Raw genomic sequence first — 15,553 nt, forward strand, 5'->3', positions numbered from 1 at the left:
CATTTGAAGTCCCATCTTTATTCATTTGTCTCCCTCTAGTGGACAGCTCTGAGATCAACTCTATTTAAAAAATGAAATGCTTATCAGTGCTGGAGAAAAGAATTGTCGCAACAGCAGTAGCAATTTCATATGATTGCTGCAAGAGAATGTTTTTGTGTCACAAAAGTTTTAAATGTGACTGATTCTGGGATGGAAGAAGTATAAAAGTCACGTATTGCCATTAAATAATTTCACACTGCGACAGAACTAATGGTCGCAATGAATACGACAATATTGCTAAATGTCCCCCCCACAGTGTTAATTTTGGCAGCAAATTTCGATTTAGTTTTAGGACTAAAGTGGCATTTTAGTTTTAGTCCCATTTTAGTGCAGTTGTTTTAGTTTTAGTCATATTTAGTCGACTAAATCTCCAGTACATTTTAGTCGACTAAAACTCATTTTAGTCGTCTAAAATTGAATGGGTGTAATTAAATTGTAAGGCATTAGTTGACATTTCTCTACAATTTCCAAACTCATTATATACTGCTGGAGTGAAAAATCTCATATGTTATTTATTATGGTATTGGGGTATAAACATGCACCACAGACCAGTGTTCATTTTGAAGTCAAATTTCAATTTAGTTTTAGTCTTATGCCCCGTACACACGGTCGGATTTTCCGATGGAAAATGTCCGATCGGATCGTGTTGTCGGAAATTCCGACCGTGTGTGGGCTCCATCGGACATTTTCCATCGGATTTTCTGACACACAAAGTTGGAGAGCAGGAGATAAAATTTTCCGACAACAAAATCCGTTGTCGGAAATTCCGATCGTGTGTACACAAATCCGACGCACAAAGTGCCACGCATGCTCAGAATAAATAAAGAGATGAAAGCTATTGGCCACTGCCCCATTTATAGTCCCGACGTACGTGTTTTACGTCACCGCGTTTAAAAACGATCGGATTTTCCGACAACTTTGTGTGACCGTGTGTATGCAAGACAAGTTTGAGCCAACATCCGTCGGAAAAAATCCTAGGATTTTGTTGTCGGAATGTCCGAACAAAGTCCGACCGTGTGTACGGGGCATTAGTCTTTTGACTAAAATGGCATTTTAGTTTTAGTCGTATTTTAGTCATCTCAGTTGTTTTAGTCGTATTTTAGTCAACTAAAATAATATTAATTTAGTCGACTAAAATGTTTTAGTCGACGAAATTAACACTGCCCCCCCCCCCCCCCCCCATTGTTCTAAAATGAAATCCCTAGTTCTAGGGTGCTAACCCTCCCTTACACTACCCACATTGAATACTACTGTATATATTAAAGTGAATCTATGGCACGATGGTGCCAGGTCCATAAGGCAGGGCAGGGGCTGCTTCCCAAGCCAGGTTTCTTGCAATGGGCAGACTTGCTGGCCAATAGGAAGGGAGAAAGTGGACCAGTAGTTGACCGGGAACTTCTGTTGTTAATTACCGAGCCTTCTCCAGCATAGTTACATAGTTAGTCAGGTTGGAAAAAGACACAAGTCCATCTAGTTCAACCATAAAAAAAAAAAATATGTATCATACAATCCCATATACCCAATCCTATACCCACAGTTGATCCAGAGGAAGGCGAAAAAAAGCCCAGCAAAGCAGGATTCAATTTGCTACAGCAGGGGAAAAAAATTCCTTCCTGAGAAGCAATCGGATTTTCCCTGGATCAACTTTACCTATAAATGTCAGTAACCAGTTACATTATGTACATTTAGGAAAGAATCCAGGCCTTTCTTAACCGCTTCAGCCCCGGAAGATTTTACCCCCTTCCTGACCAGAGCACTTTTTGCTATTCGGCACTGCGTCGCTTTAACTGACAATTGCGTGGTCGTGCGATGTTGGGCCCAAACAAAATTGACATCCTTTTTTTCCCACAAATAGAGCTTTCTTTTGGTGGTATTCGATCATCTCTGCAGTTTGTATTTTTTACGCTATAAACAAAAAAAGAACAACAATTTTAAAAAAAACGCAATATTTTTTACTTTTTGGTATAATAAATATCCACCAAAAATATATAAAAAAACTATTTTTTTCCTCAGTTTCGGCCGATACGTATTCTTCTACATATTTTTGGTAAAAAAAATGGCAATAAGCGTAAGTTATAGCGTCTACAAAATAGGGGATAGTTTTATGGCATTTTTATTATTAATTTTTTTTTACTAGTAATGGCGGCGATCTGCGATTTTTATCGGGACTGCGACATTATGGCGGACACATCAGACACTTTTGGCACATTTTTGGGATCATCGTCATTTATAAAGCGATCAGTGCTATGAAAATCCATTGATTACTGTAAAAATGTCACTGGCAGTGAAGGGAATAACTCTAGGGGGCGATCAAGGGGTTAACCGTGTTCCCTAGTGTGTGTTCTAACTGAAGGGGGGAGGGGACTGTGCAGGGGAGATGACAGATCGCTGTTCATACTCTGTTAAGAATGGATGATCTGTCTGTTCTCCCCTCAGAGAACCGGAAACTGTGTTAACACACACAGATCCCGGTTCTAGGTGTATCCCGAGTGATCACAGGAGCCTGGCGGTGATCGCGACCACCAGGCACTCGCATCGAAAAAGAGAGAGCAAAGAGAAGAAAAAAAGGGGGGGGGGTGGGAGAGCAGTTAGAACTTAATTCCTAGATTCCTAGATCGGTTGGGATCAGAGGAGCAATGGAAATGGTAAAGAAAGAAAGAGGAAAGAAGTGAGTCCGTCCGGAGATCCTCCAGTCATTATCGGCTTCAGTCTCATGGGACCTGCAAATAATCCAGCCAAGGAGACCAAGTGTTGTCAAAGGTTGGTTGCTTATCTCGTAAGATACTCACTACCTTTTCATACAACATGATCCACGTAAGTTTCCGTTTCATCAAGGCCATACCTATGACAGAGATTTTCCATGCTGTTGCTATAGCGATTTTAGCCGCTAAGAACATAAAATAAATTAGGGTCTGGGTATGCCGAGGGATATTTTCAACAGGCTTGCTTATTAAGGCTACACTCGCTTCTTTAAGGATATTGACCATCGTGACCGGGAAAATAAGTGAGTGAACCCTTATCCAAAAACGGCGAACCTCAGGGCACGCCCACCACATATGTAATGGTGTGCCTATTTGACCACAACACTGAAGCATACGGCTGAGGTGCCTGGATACATTTTTGACAAACGCTCCGGCACCAAGCACCATCTGGCATGGACTGTATAGCCTGCTTCTAGCAAGGCTACATTCAGAATGCCTTTATGAATCCGCGTGCTCCATTTACGCCAGTCTTCCGCCTCAGGGGTTATGGACAGATCCCTTCCCCACACCACCTGGTAGGGTAATCTGTCATTAGTGGTGATGGGCAGTTCATATAATAGTGAGATTCTCCACCGCAGAGCAGCATCCGGCATGCACCAGACACAGTACGGACTGCCGCATCAGAGCTGCCTTTCTGTAGGGATTGGAGAAAGTGCTCAACTTGTTGCAAGTGGAAGCTCTCAGCGGGGGGGTCATCCCCAGGCTTCCCGTGAAATATGAGGAGGGATGTATGCCTCTGTGATCAAAATAATCACCTATATGGTACATTCCCTTATTCAGCCACCAACCGTACCTGCCCGGTTGCATACCCGGTAGAGGGTTGCCGAAATGGGGAGCTACTTGGATATGCGATGAGTGCAGAGGCCATCTCCTGCAGCTTGTGTCCCACACCTGTAGTGAATGGGAGGGCGTTGGGCTCAGAATAGCCCTGCAATGTTTCGGCGAGACCCAAAGGACAAGATCCATTGCAAGTGGGGAACTTGCTTGGGCCTCTATGGCAACCCAATCTGGTTGGTAATGTTTGCTATGGAGTTGGCCTAGTTGAGCGAGCTGTAACCTGCCATCTTTTTATTGCCATCTTGATCAATATTTTACAGATTTACACTTACATCCCGTTTAGTTTTGATTGTTGTCCCACTAATATTAATAACCAGAATGTGTCAGTTTTGGTCAAATGTGCATTAAAGCTCCGTTTCTTTTTACTTAGGTGTGGACTGCGAGTCTTTAAACAGCAAAGCAGTGGTGGCAGCAGTTGTTATGGTGGTGTTGCTCATAATACTGGCAGTAGTCATTGTGGTATGGTATAGGTAAGTACTATGGTATGGTAAATGACTATTGTACTATTTCAAAGGTAAAAGTAAATAGTTTATCCAACTCTAACCTCTGCAGCATAATACCTATGCAACCTCACAACATTCCAAGATGTGAATGAGGGACACCTATTAGCAAAAGTATGTAGGCATAGGACACGCCCCCTGCCACACCCCCTTAAAGGTGAATGAATTGTAAAAAAAAAAAAAAAAAAGAAAGATTGGTTGGTTGAACTAGTGCTTTTTTGCCACTCCTATTTCTCTATATTGGCTTTTGGAATTTCCAAATGCAGCGATTTAGAAATTGGATAAAAGGTTTAGCACTGGGAAGCACTTTTTGAAAGATAAGAAGTGCTTTTTATATACAATTATACAGATCAGACCAAAATGAGGGACAAATGAGGAGGAAAGACAGAGGGACTTTATTCTAGCTGAGGGACAGTCCCTCGAAATCAGGGACAGTTGGGAGCTATGCGAGTTATGTTTTCTTTGTAGCTCAGACCCTCCATTTAGCTGCCAGGAAAGAAGTGACATGAATGGAACGTCTAAATACGGGCGAGCATTCTCTCCTCCTCTCCCATGTCACAATCTGTTTGCAATATGATTGGCCCCAAACTGTCATATGGGAGCGCGGAAGGAGTCTATAGTCCCATGGTGGCTCCAAAAAGTAAATTTGGCAGCCAAGAGGCATGGAAACATGAGTATATGCGGCTAGGGATGGTGGGAGCTAAATGACCCCTGTACTGTGCTTGCATGGCCATAGGAAAAGGGCAAATATACAGGATATAGAGCTTAAAGTGATACCAAACACACACTGTTTAATGTACATTGTCCCTTCTATTTCTGTATGTGGATGACGGCACTGTAATTATTTTTCTTTTTTTCTTTTGCTAAATGATATACAGCTATGACATGACCCGGTTCTCTCCCAGCCTGTCTGCAGGGAAACATAAGCAGGAGGAGCTTCTACTGCTCTGCTGCTGGTCGCATGTTCAAAATAAAAATAAAAAAGCATTTGAAATACAGAGTAAAATATAAATAAATAACATCAATGAACTGTTTTAAATTGTCATACTGATACAAATATATATTTAATATCAAATCTTTATTATTTTGTGGAAATAACATGGTGTGGGTGGATTTCTGTCAATCACAGGCTGCGTTACGCCTGTTCAGCCTGTATCTTAGATTAACGGTGAGGTGAAGCCTCCATCAATCTACATGTAATATCCCGCCCCCGTTGCGCTTAGCTGGTTAGTGGGCATGGAGGAGGAGGGAGGGGGTGGGCTGTCATTGTGTATACACCCACATGTGTGACTCTATAGTCACATGGGCTGCTCCGATGTGATAGGGAGGGAATGCTCAGCATAGAAACTCACTGAAAACTGAGCATGTGCAGAGCTGCCAACACTGCACTGCAAAATTCCCAACTGCATTGGGGACATGAACAGGAGGGGGAGATAGAGAGCAGCAGGATCAACCAGATTTTTTGCAGAATAAAGAAAACTAATCTCATAGTGACTGAGTGAGTATGAGCCGCATGTAATACACCATTTATTGATAGTTTTTTATGATGTGGGTTTAGTGACACTTTAATGTTTACACCTGCCTGTCCATAGGGATGAATGGACCTTCCGTTCGGGTCCGCCTGAAAAACCGACAAGCGGACCTGATTGGAACGCCCATCTGAAAGGAGCCATAGAAACCACCACCACTGGATCAGTGTGACAACCACTATTGATATTTTAACATGCATGCCGATATATATATTTTTTTTATTGCATTTTAGTGTAAATATGAGATCTGAGTTCTTTTTGACCCCCCAGATCTCATATTTAGGAGGACTTGTCATGCTTTACAAGGGATGTTTACATTCCTTGTAATAGAAAAAAAAAGTGACACGATTTTTTTTTTTTTAAACAGTGTAAAAATAAAAAATAAAAGGTAAGATAGATAAGTAAAAAAAAAAAATGCAGCCTTCTTCAAAGATGCTTTGAAGAAGGCTGCATGGCCCAAATCATGTTGGGTGTATTGTGCCACTTTTAAATGTAGCCTAATAAAGTATTCGGAACTTGGAATGTACCGGGTTGCTGGCTACTTTTCTTCATGGATTGATGCCTTTGGAGTACACACTCCAGCCATGAGCACCGGCCCTCAGCAATTTATTGTGGAAACAAACCAGTTGAGCGTGGGTAAAGTTTTTTCAGTCTATTTTACCCATGCAGGTCAGGGCAGCAGGTTCACTTTGATGCCCTCACTCCCTGCAGCACAAACTCACCTTTCCTTTGCTCTCCTGCTGCTCTGTTCAGCCGTTCAGAGGTACTTCCAGGTATGATAGAGCCTTATTACAGTGCAGGGCCAATCACTGAGCACTAGTGATGTCACATGGGGGGAGGACCCGCAGCTCAGTGTGAGCTATGACATCAGCAACTCACAGTCACTTCTACACCTTTTGAGGGATCAAAGGAAAGTTGACTATGTGATGCTGTGAAGGGAATTCCGCTGCACTTGTTGCTTTCTTCTACATAGGCAACGCACCCCACCAGTGCAGTAACCAATGATGTCTTAACCAAAGCCATGCTAACCAGTTTTGCACACAGTTTGCACAAGATTTGCACTTATCTGTATTATATTGAATGCAAAATCTAATTTCTTTTCACAGGAGAAAAAGAGCTTCAAGGCCACCAAATCCACCAAATCCAGCAACTGAAGAAGCCTCCAGACGCACCAATGTTTATATGAATGTTATGGTCAGCATTTGTGTTTTAAATAATTATTACTTTTTGCAATTTTTGGTTTCCATTTTTGGCATAATTTGCTAGTATGCATTTTGCTAGCACATTATGAAATACTTACCTTAGGACAAAGCCCTTCAGCGACGCGCCGTCACTGCCGACAGGGCTTCCATCTTTACCCAGTCTTTCTCCCGATTCAAGGGCTCTGGTAGCTTGAATGGCCGAGCCGCTATGACTTCACTGGTCATGGCACATCGCTCTGAAGAACGGCACAGGTAGGTCCTTCCTTCGGAGCACATGCACCGCTGACGTCACCGGCCGCCAAAAGAGCGAATATCTCCTAAATGGTGCACATTCAGGAGATATTCATTTAACCTACAGGCAGGGGTGTTGCTAGGTCTACAAAAGATCTGAGGCTAGAGCCCATAGCAGCGTAGTAAAGAAAGTCATACACTTGGGCGGGCATACACATGTATATACAGTAATATACGTGTGTGTGTGTATATATATCCCCAGAGAGCCCCCCCACTTACATCAGGGTCCCCAGAGAACCCCCTCTTACATCAGGGTCCCCAGAGAGCCCCCTTACATCAGGGTCCCCAGAGAGCCTCCTCCTTACATCAGAGTCCTCAGAGAGCCTCCCCCTTTCATCGGGGTACCCAGAGGGCCCCCCATTTACATCAGGGTTCCCAGAGAGCCCCCCTTACATTAGGGTCCCCAGAGAGCCCCCCCCCCTTAAATCTGGGTCTTTAGAGAGCCTCTGCCTTAAAATCAGGGTCCCCAGAGAGCCTCTCCCTTGCTTTCGGGTCCCCAGAGAGCCCCCCACTTACATAAGGGTCCCCAGAGAGCCTTCCCTCCTCTTTGGGGACCCCTGCAGAGACTCGGGGCTATTGACCCCAGATTCGGGGCTATAGCCCCAAAAGCCACCCCCTAGCGACACCCCTGCCTACAGGTAAGCCTTATTATAGGATAGCCTGTAGGTAAAAATCACAAAGTGGACTTTACTACGGCTTTAAAAGTAGAATTCTGTAAATGATGGTTGTCTAGAAAGTATAGCTAATGTCCAAAATTTTTTACATTTTTTTTAAATTTTGAGCAGAGTAGGTAATGGATAAATGCCTCCTTCTTGTTATCTGTGTCTCATTAGGGATATTTCTCTTTAATTCTTGTCCTGTAGTCACAACAGGAAGTGAGAGGAGATGTTTTCAAAGAGAGGGAAATCTTTCCTAAGGCTGGCCATGCATATTTAGCAGGAACTGGCCAAGGTTCGAACCATTAATGGGCTAAATGTACCAAATTGATCGATCGATCAACTCGGGTACAACCAGCCTGCCGGATTCTCTTGTGATTTTTCGCAAGCGGTTGCTATAGCCGCAAGCGCTAATCACTGTTTTCCCCCGGAGAAGACAATGGCCCGGCAGGAATAATGCCGCGTACACAAGAGCGGAATGTCCGATAGAAAAAGTCCGACGGGAGCTTTTCATCGTATATTCCGATCGTGTGTATGCCCCATTGGACTTTTTACGTCGAAAATTGTAACGGACCTAGAAAGAGAACACGTTCTAAATTTTTCCAACAGACCCAATTCCTATCGGGAAAACCGCTGGTCTGTATGTTGTTCCGATGTACCAAAAACGACGCATGCTCTGAAGCAAGTACGAGACGGAAGCTATTGGCTACTGGCTATTGAACCTCCGTTTTCTAGTCTCGTCGTAAGTGTTGTACGTCACTGCGTTCTGGATGGTCGGAATTTGGTGTGACCGTGTGTATGCAAGACAGCTTGAGCGGAATTCCGTCGGAAAAACCTTCAGTGTTTGTTCTGACGGTAAAACCGGTCGCGTGTACAGGGCATTACTCCCCTGCTAACGCTCTCTGTGTTGATGCGGGAATTGGTTGCAGGAAAGAAATTTGCTCCGTGTATGGTCGGCCTAAAGCCTCATACACATGATCGGACTTTGTACAAACTTTCCGTTGACTTTTGTACAAAGGGCGTTGGCCAAAAACTTGTATTGCATGCACACGGCAATACTTTTTCAGCCAACTTTCACCAAATCACGTGGTTTTTCAGCTCTTTACCGCCACCCTTTGGTCAACTTCTGTATTGTTGTCTGATATTGTGTCAATCTTGCCCCTTTTACCGGCGAGATTGACACCTTGCGAGCCGGGTTCACACTGGTGTGGGGATCCGACTTGGATCCCCGCCAATACCAGGCACTGTGTTTGGTATGAATCATGAGGGGGAACTCCATGCCAAATTTTAAATAAAAAAACAGCATGGGTTCCCCTCCAGGGGCATACCAGGCCCTTAGGTCTGGTATGGATTTTAAGGGGAACCCCCTACGCCGAAAAAACAGCGTGGGGGTCCCCCCAAAATCCATACCAGACCCTTATCTGAGCACGCAGCCTGGCTCATTCACATAGGGTGAGGGGCTTGGATCTGGGGGCCCCCTTATTAAAGGGGGCTCCTGGATTCCGATAAGTCCTCCGCCCGCAGACCCCGACAACCAACAGCCAGGGTTGTCGGGAAGAGGCCCTTGTCCTCATCAACATGGGGACAAGGTGCTTTGGGGTGGGGGGGCCACAGAATGCACCCACCCCAAAGCACCCACCCCCCATGTTAAGGGCACGTGCCCTGGTACGGTTCAGGAGGGAGGGGGCGCTCGCTCGTCCCTACCCCCTTTCCTGACCGGCCGGGCTGCGTGCTCGGATAAGGGTCTGGTATGGATTTTGTGGGGGACCCCCACGCCGTTTTTTCAGCGTAGGGGGTTCCCCTTAAAATTCATACCAGACCTAAGGGCCCGGTATGACCTTGGAGGGGAATTCCCTCTCGCGCTGGCTGCAATAGGAAAATGTGTTTTTCCTATTGCAGCCAGCGTGAGATGTACAGTACCCTGCCGCCGAGAACCAGCGCGATGGGATCGCGCTGGAAACATTCCCGCGGGCAGAAACTGTAGTCTGTACAAAAGTCCGATGGCTTTGTGTACACACGATCGGACTTTGCTCCATCGGACTTTTGTTGCCGGAAAGTTTGTCCGTTCACACAGCCAACAAAAGTCCAATGAAAACTGAAAAAGTTTGTCCGATGGAGCGTACACATAGTGGGATGTTGCCTTAAAACAGCTAATTTGCATGTTTGTTGTCAAAAAGTCGGATCGTGTGTACGGGCCTTTAGACAGGTCTTTTTTTTTTTTTTTTTTATGTATTTTTAGTACTACGCTTAGTTGGCACCCTTTGCTGTTTGCTTTTCGTATGTCACTGAGCAACCTCCTGTACTGTTGCATATACTTAGAATCTTGAGCCAAATGACTAAAATGACACCTTTGCAGTCTAATAATAATTGCCTTAAAATTTCTAGGTGCCCCATAATCCAAAACCTGTCGTTGAAAGTCCTTATGCAGCATTGCAGACAGACAACAGATGTCCGGACTATGAACAACTCCAGGTAACAAACTTCCTAACAGCAGCAAATCTTGTAGTTATATTGTTTAAAGAGACCCTGTCACTAACCCATGCCTATTTAAAGGAACATGTCTAGGTAAATAACTCACGTAAGCTTTATTTGTTTGCCCTTGGTGTGCTGAGGCAGATCTTTTATGTTGAATTCCCTCTAAAGCTACGGAGTCTTTCAACTCCAGATCCATGGAACTGCTCCCTGTTCCCCGGCCCTGATGTAAGCCAAGGTCCTGGCAGGGTCTGGAGAGGCCCCACACCATTTCCACATAGTGTTACTGCAGATATTACTGGTCAATCAGAGGTGGCTCTAGACATTGTGAGGCCTTGGGCAAAACTTACAAATGAGGCCCCACGGACTGGGACGCTCCGTGATGAGGCCGCTATTCCTCAGGGGGCAGTATCCGATTTGCCTGTCAGCTCCTGGGCCACAGAGTCCCAGTGGGGGTAGGCGGAGGCGCCGGCGTCAACTTCAGTGATTGAGAACAGGTAAATTAGCGGCCACGAGGCCCCTGTGAGTGCGAGGCCTTAGGTGACCGCCTAATTTGCCTAATTAGAGAGCCGCCTCTGTGGTCAGTGCCTACTTGGTTGGCGTCAGGGCCGAGGACAGGGAACAGAGGACAGGGAACGGAGGACAGGGAACGGAGGACATCTGGAAAAAAGGTTTTCAGGGCATTAAGTGTAAAAAAATTTTTCAATGACAACAGCCCTATCATATTTATATGCAAGTACTTTAATCCGAGATGTTTATTATAATAGTCCTGGGTTGGGGACAATTTGCCATTAAAGTGACACCAACCACTTCCGCCCCGGAATATTTTCCTCCTTAACGACCAGGTGATTTTTTTGTTTGCGATACGGCACTCCGTTACTTTAACTGACAATTGCGCGGTCGTGCGACGCTGTACCCAAATAAAATGATCGTCCTTTTTTCCCCACAATTAGAACTTTCTATTGGTGGTATTTGATCACCTGTGCGTTTTTTTTTTTTTTGCGCTATAAACGAAAAAAGAGCGACAATTTTGAAAAAAAAAAAACTATTTTTGACTTTCTGCTATAATACGTATCTAAGAAAAACGTAATGTAAAAAAAAAATCTAATTTCTTCATAAATTTAGGCCAATATGTATTCTGCTACATATTTTTGGTAAAACAAAAATCCCAATAAGCATATATTGATTGGTTTGGGCAAAAGATATAGCGTCTGTCCCTTCTAAACTGACCACCAATGTAATGCAATCCCTTCTACACTGACCACCAATGTAATGCAATCCCTTCTACACTGACCACCAATGTAATGGAATCCCTACTACACTGACCACCAATGTAATGGAATCCATTCTACACTGACCACCAATGTAATGGAATCCATTCTACACTGACCACCAATATAATGGAATCCATTCTACACTGACCATCAATGTAATGTTATCCATTCTACCTTAGAAGAATTTCCACATCCCATTCACATAGGAACAGAAGATGCCATATTTATTTCTATGTTTTTCTATCTCAGACCTGTCAGCAATGAATCACTAAATTGATGATGATTGTTATGTGAAATGAATGTATGTATAAATCATACATGTCTCATCTTCTCCTGCCGCAATTATTTTATTTGTTTTAATTTAAAGAGTAACTCCACTTTTGTTGAGAGAAAAAAAAAATCCCTGCATTACAAGGATTGTAAGAAACTTTGTTGGAGATTCCTACCTTTTATTATTCTGGGGGAATAGCTGTGTGTTTGTGTCCATGTTCAGAATGAATCTGTATGGGAATGGTATTGCAATGATCAATTAGCTGCTGCACCTGCAGGGCTCGAATGAGGAAAGTGACAGAGGGTGCATCAGTTTAGACATGATTTACTTAGGGAATCTCTCAACAAAAATGCAATTTTTGTTGCAGGGGATGCACAAAATTGAATTTGCATGTTGGTGCAGACTTCTGGGAAAATCGGACAGCCAATCACACAAGCAGGAAATGACATTTCTGGGGGGGGCGTTCTGTATACCGTCTGGGTACAGAACACCTCCGGGTTGCCATATTGCATTTTATAGACTATTACAGAGCTGCAGTTTGAAAAGGAAATGTCCCTTTTTAATAACATTCAATTATAATATGACTTGTGTCGCAATTATTATATATATATATATATATATATATATATATATATATATATATATATATATATATATATTTATTTATTTATTTATTTTTTTGCTAATTTTTTTTCTTCCCCCTTCAAATAATTCACACTGTGTCATTACTTCTAGCCACAAAATACCCAAACAACGAACAAGCCACCATTTCACACATCGCCATCCTATTCAGAGTATGAAGAGGTCATCCCATTCAGAAGTCTACAGAAAAAAAAGTGAAAAAAAGATCATTTTTAATAATTTATTTGTCTGTTGTAATTTTTTTTTTTTTAACAAATGACTCTACAATAAATATGTAAATAATGTATTTCTATAAAATGTTGCACTGAATAAATAGAACCTTTATAACAAGTTAAGCTGCATTCAAATTCATTTTCAAAGGAGCAAAGTTTTCTTAAGCGCTTCACCCCCGGAAGATTTTACCCCTCTTCCTGACCAGAGCACTTTTTGTCGATTCGGCACTGCGTCGCTTTAACTGACAATTGCACGGTCGTGCGACGTTGCTCCCAAAAAAAATTGACGTCCTTTTTTTCCCGCAAATAGAGCTTTCTTTTGGTGGTATTTGATCACCTCTGCGGTTTTTATTTTTTGCGCTATAAACAAAAAAAGAGTGACAATTTTGAAAAAAACGCAATATTTGTTACTTTTTTGCTGTAATGAATATCCCCCCAAAATATATAAAAAAAATACTTTTTTCCTCAGTTTAGGTCGATATGTATTCTTCTACATATTTTTCGTTTAAAAAAATCGCAATAAGCGTAATATGCGCTTTTTTTTTTTTTTACCAAAAAAAGATTGGTTTGTGCAAAAGTTATAGCGTCTACAAAATATGGGATAGTTTTATGGCATTTTTATTATTAATTTTTTTTTTTCACTAGTAATGGTGGCGATCTGCGATTTTTATCAGGACTGCGACATTATGGCGGACACATCGGACACTTTTGACACATTTTTGGGACCAGTGACATATGCTATAAAAATGCATTGATTACTGTAAAAATGTCACTGGCAGTGAAGGGGTTAACACTAGGGGGCGATCAAGGGGTTAACTGTGTTCCCTCTCTGTGTTCTAACTGAAGGGGGGAGGGGACTGTCTAGGGGAGATGACAGATCGCTGTTCGTACTTTTACGATCTGTCACTTCAACCCTCAGAGAACCAGAAACTGTGTTTACACACACAGATCTCGGTTCTCGGTGTGACAGCAGCTGATCGCGACCGCCGGGCACTTGCTTCGGCTCCGGGGGCGCGCGCCCCTAGTGGCCACAGGGCGCAGCGACGTTACATAACGCCGTTTCGCCCAGCCGTGCCATTCTGCCGCAGTAAAACTGTGGCGGCTGGTCGGCAAGTGGTTAAAGAGGAAGTAAACACTGCCTCTTTTTTTTTTTTTTTTTTGGTGATCTGCAAAGTAAAGGCATAATGTGCTAGTATGGATCGCATACTAGCACATTATGTGAAACTTACCTGCAAACGAAGCCCGCAAATGATGTCCCCGTTTCAGGCGCATCCATCTTCGCCCATCTTCTTTTCAGGTCCGCTGACTCTGGCTGTGTGACTGGCCGGAGCCGCGTGACATCACTCCCACACACGTGCGCCGCTGATCATGGCACAGGGCTCTGAAAATGATGTAATCGGCGGCATATATAGTAAATTTTTCCTAAACTGTGCAAGTTTAGGAGATATTTACAGTACCTATAGGTAAGCCTTAAGCCCCGTACACACGATCAGAAAATCACACGGAAAATACCGCTTTCAAAGCGATGGTACAATAATCGGATCGTTAGTACAGAGCTTTCGAGAGATTTCCAAGCTCAACTTACTGACCAGCCTGTGACCAACCGAATTGACCTGTCCAACGGTATGTGTTAAAAACAGGGGTTTAGTTAGCCCCGGCAAGGCACTAGACATGTACAACTCGTTTCGTTCCGAATTCGTTTTTAGATGAAATTCAACCAATTTGTTAATTCAGAAATATTCTAATTAACTAAAAACCCATTTGACAATTTTTTCAGAAAACAAAAATTCGGAAATTTGAAAATACAAAAATCCAAAAATAAGAACGAGAATCTGAAAATTTGAAAATCCAAAATAATGATTAACTAACTAATAATAACTTAACACATTAATAATAATAATAAAAACTATTTATTATTAATATTATTTATTATTCATTTGTTACGTTCCATTCATTTACTGTATTTCACAAAAGTGAGTACACCCTCGGTCACATTTTTGTAAATATTTTCTTCTATCTTTTCATGTGACAACACTGAAGAAATGACACTTTGCTACAATGTAAAGTAGTGAGTGTACAGCATGTATAACAGTGTAAATTTGCTGTCCCCTCAAAATAACTCAACACACAGCCATTAATGTCTAAACCGCTGGCAACAAAAGTGAGTACACCCCTAAGTGAAAATGTCCAAATTGGGCCCAAAGTGTCAATATTTTGTGTGGCCACCATTATTTTCCAGCACTGCCTTAACCCTCTTGGGCATGGAGTTCACCAGAGCTTCACAGGTTACCACTGGAGTCCTCTTCCACTCCTCCATGATGACATCACGGAGCTGGTGGATGTTAGAGACCTTGTGCTCCTCCACCTTCCATTTGAGGATGTCCCACAGATCCTCAATAGGGTTTAGGTCTTGGAGACATGCTTGGCCAGTCCATCACCTTTACCCTTGGCTTCTTTAGAAAGGCAGTGTTCATCTTGGAGGTGTATTTGGGGTCGTTCTCATGTTGGAATACTGCCCTGCGGCCCAGTCTCTGAAGGGAGGGGATCATGCTCGGCCTCAGTATGTCACAGTACATGTTGGCATTCATGGTTCCCTCAATGAACTGTAGCTCCCCAATGCCGGCAGCACTCATGCAGCCCCAGACCATGACACTCCCACCACCATGCTTGACTGTAGACAAGACACACTTGTCTTTGTACTCCTCACCTGGTTGCCACCACACACGCTTGTCACCATCTGAACCAAATAAGTTTATCTTGGTCTCATCAGACCACAGGACATGGTTCCAGTAATCCATGTCCTTAATCTGCTTGTCTTCAGCAAACTGTTTGTGGGTTCTCTTGTGCATCATCTTTATAAGAGGCT

At 43.1% G+C, this 15,553-nt stretch overlaps 1 protein-coding gene across 2 annotated transcripts in view; it reads left to right on the forward strand.

Moving 5' to 3' along the window:
• The window catches only part of LOC141110458 (B-cell receptor CD22-like), a 44,273-nt gene extending 31,468 nt beyond the window's left edge, over positions 1 to 12,805 (forward strand). For both annotated transcript variants that reach the window (XM_073601810.1, XM_073601809.1), the window contains exons 7-10: positions 4,009 to 4,108; positions 6,774 to 6,861; positions 10,202 to 10,288; positions 12,569 to 12,805. In XM_073601810.1, the coding sequence (XP_073457911.1) occupies positions 4,009 to 4,108; positions 6,774 to 6,861; positions 10,202 to 10,288; positions 12,569 to 12,673 (380 nt within the window). In that variant the 3' untranslated portion in view covers positions 12,674 to 12,805. The remainder of the gene's footprint in view (positions 1 to 4,008; positions 4,109 to 6,773; positions 6,862 to 10,201; positions 10,289 to 12,568) is intronic.
• Positions 12,806 to 15,553: the final 2,748 nt, after the last annotated feature.

Source organism: Aquarana catesbeiana, linkage group LG10, assembly GCF_042186555.1.
Source record: "Aquarana catesbeiana isolate 2022-GZ linkage group LG10, ASM4218655v1, whole genome shotgun sequence".
NCBI lineage: Eukaryota > Metazoa > Chordata > Amphibia > Anura > Ranidae > Aquarana > Aquarana catesbeiana.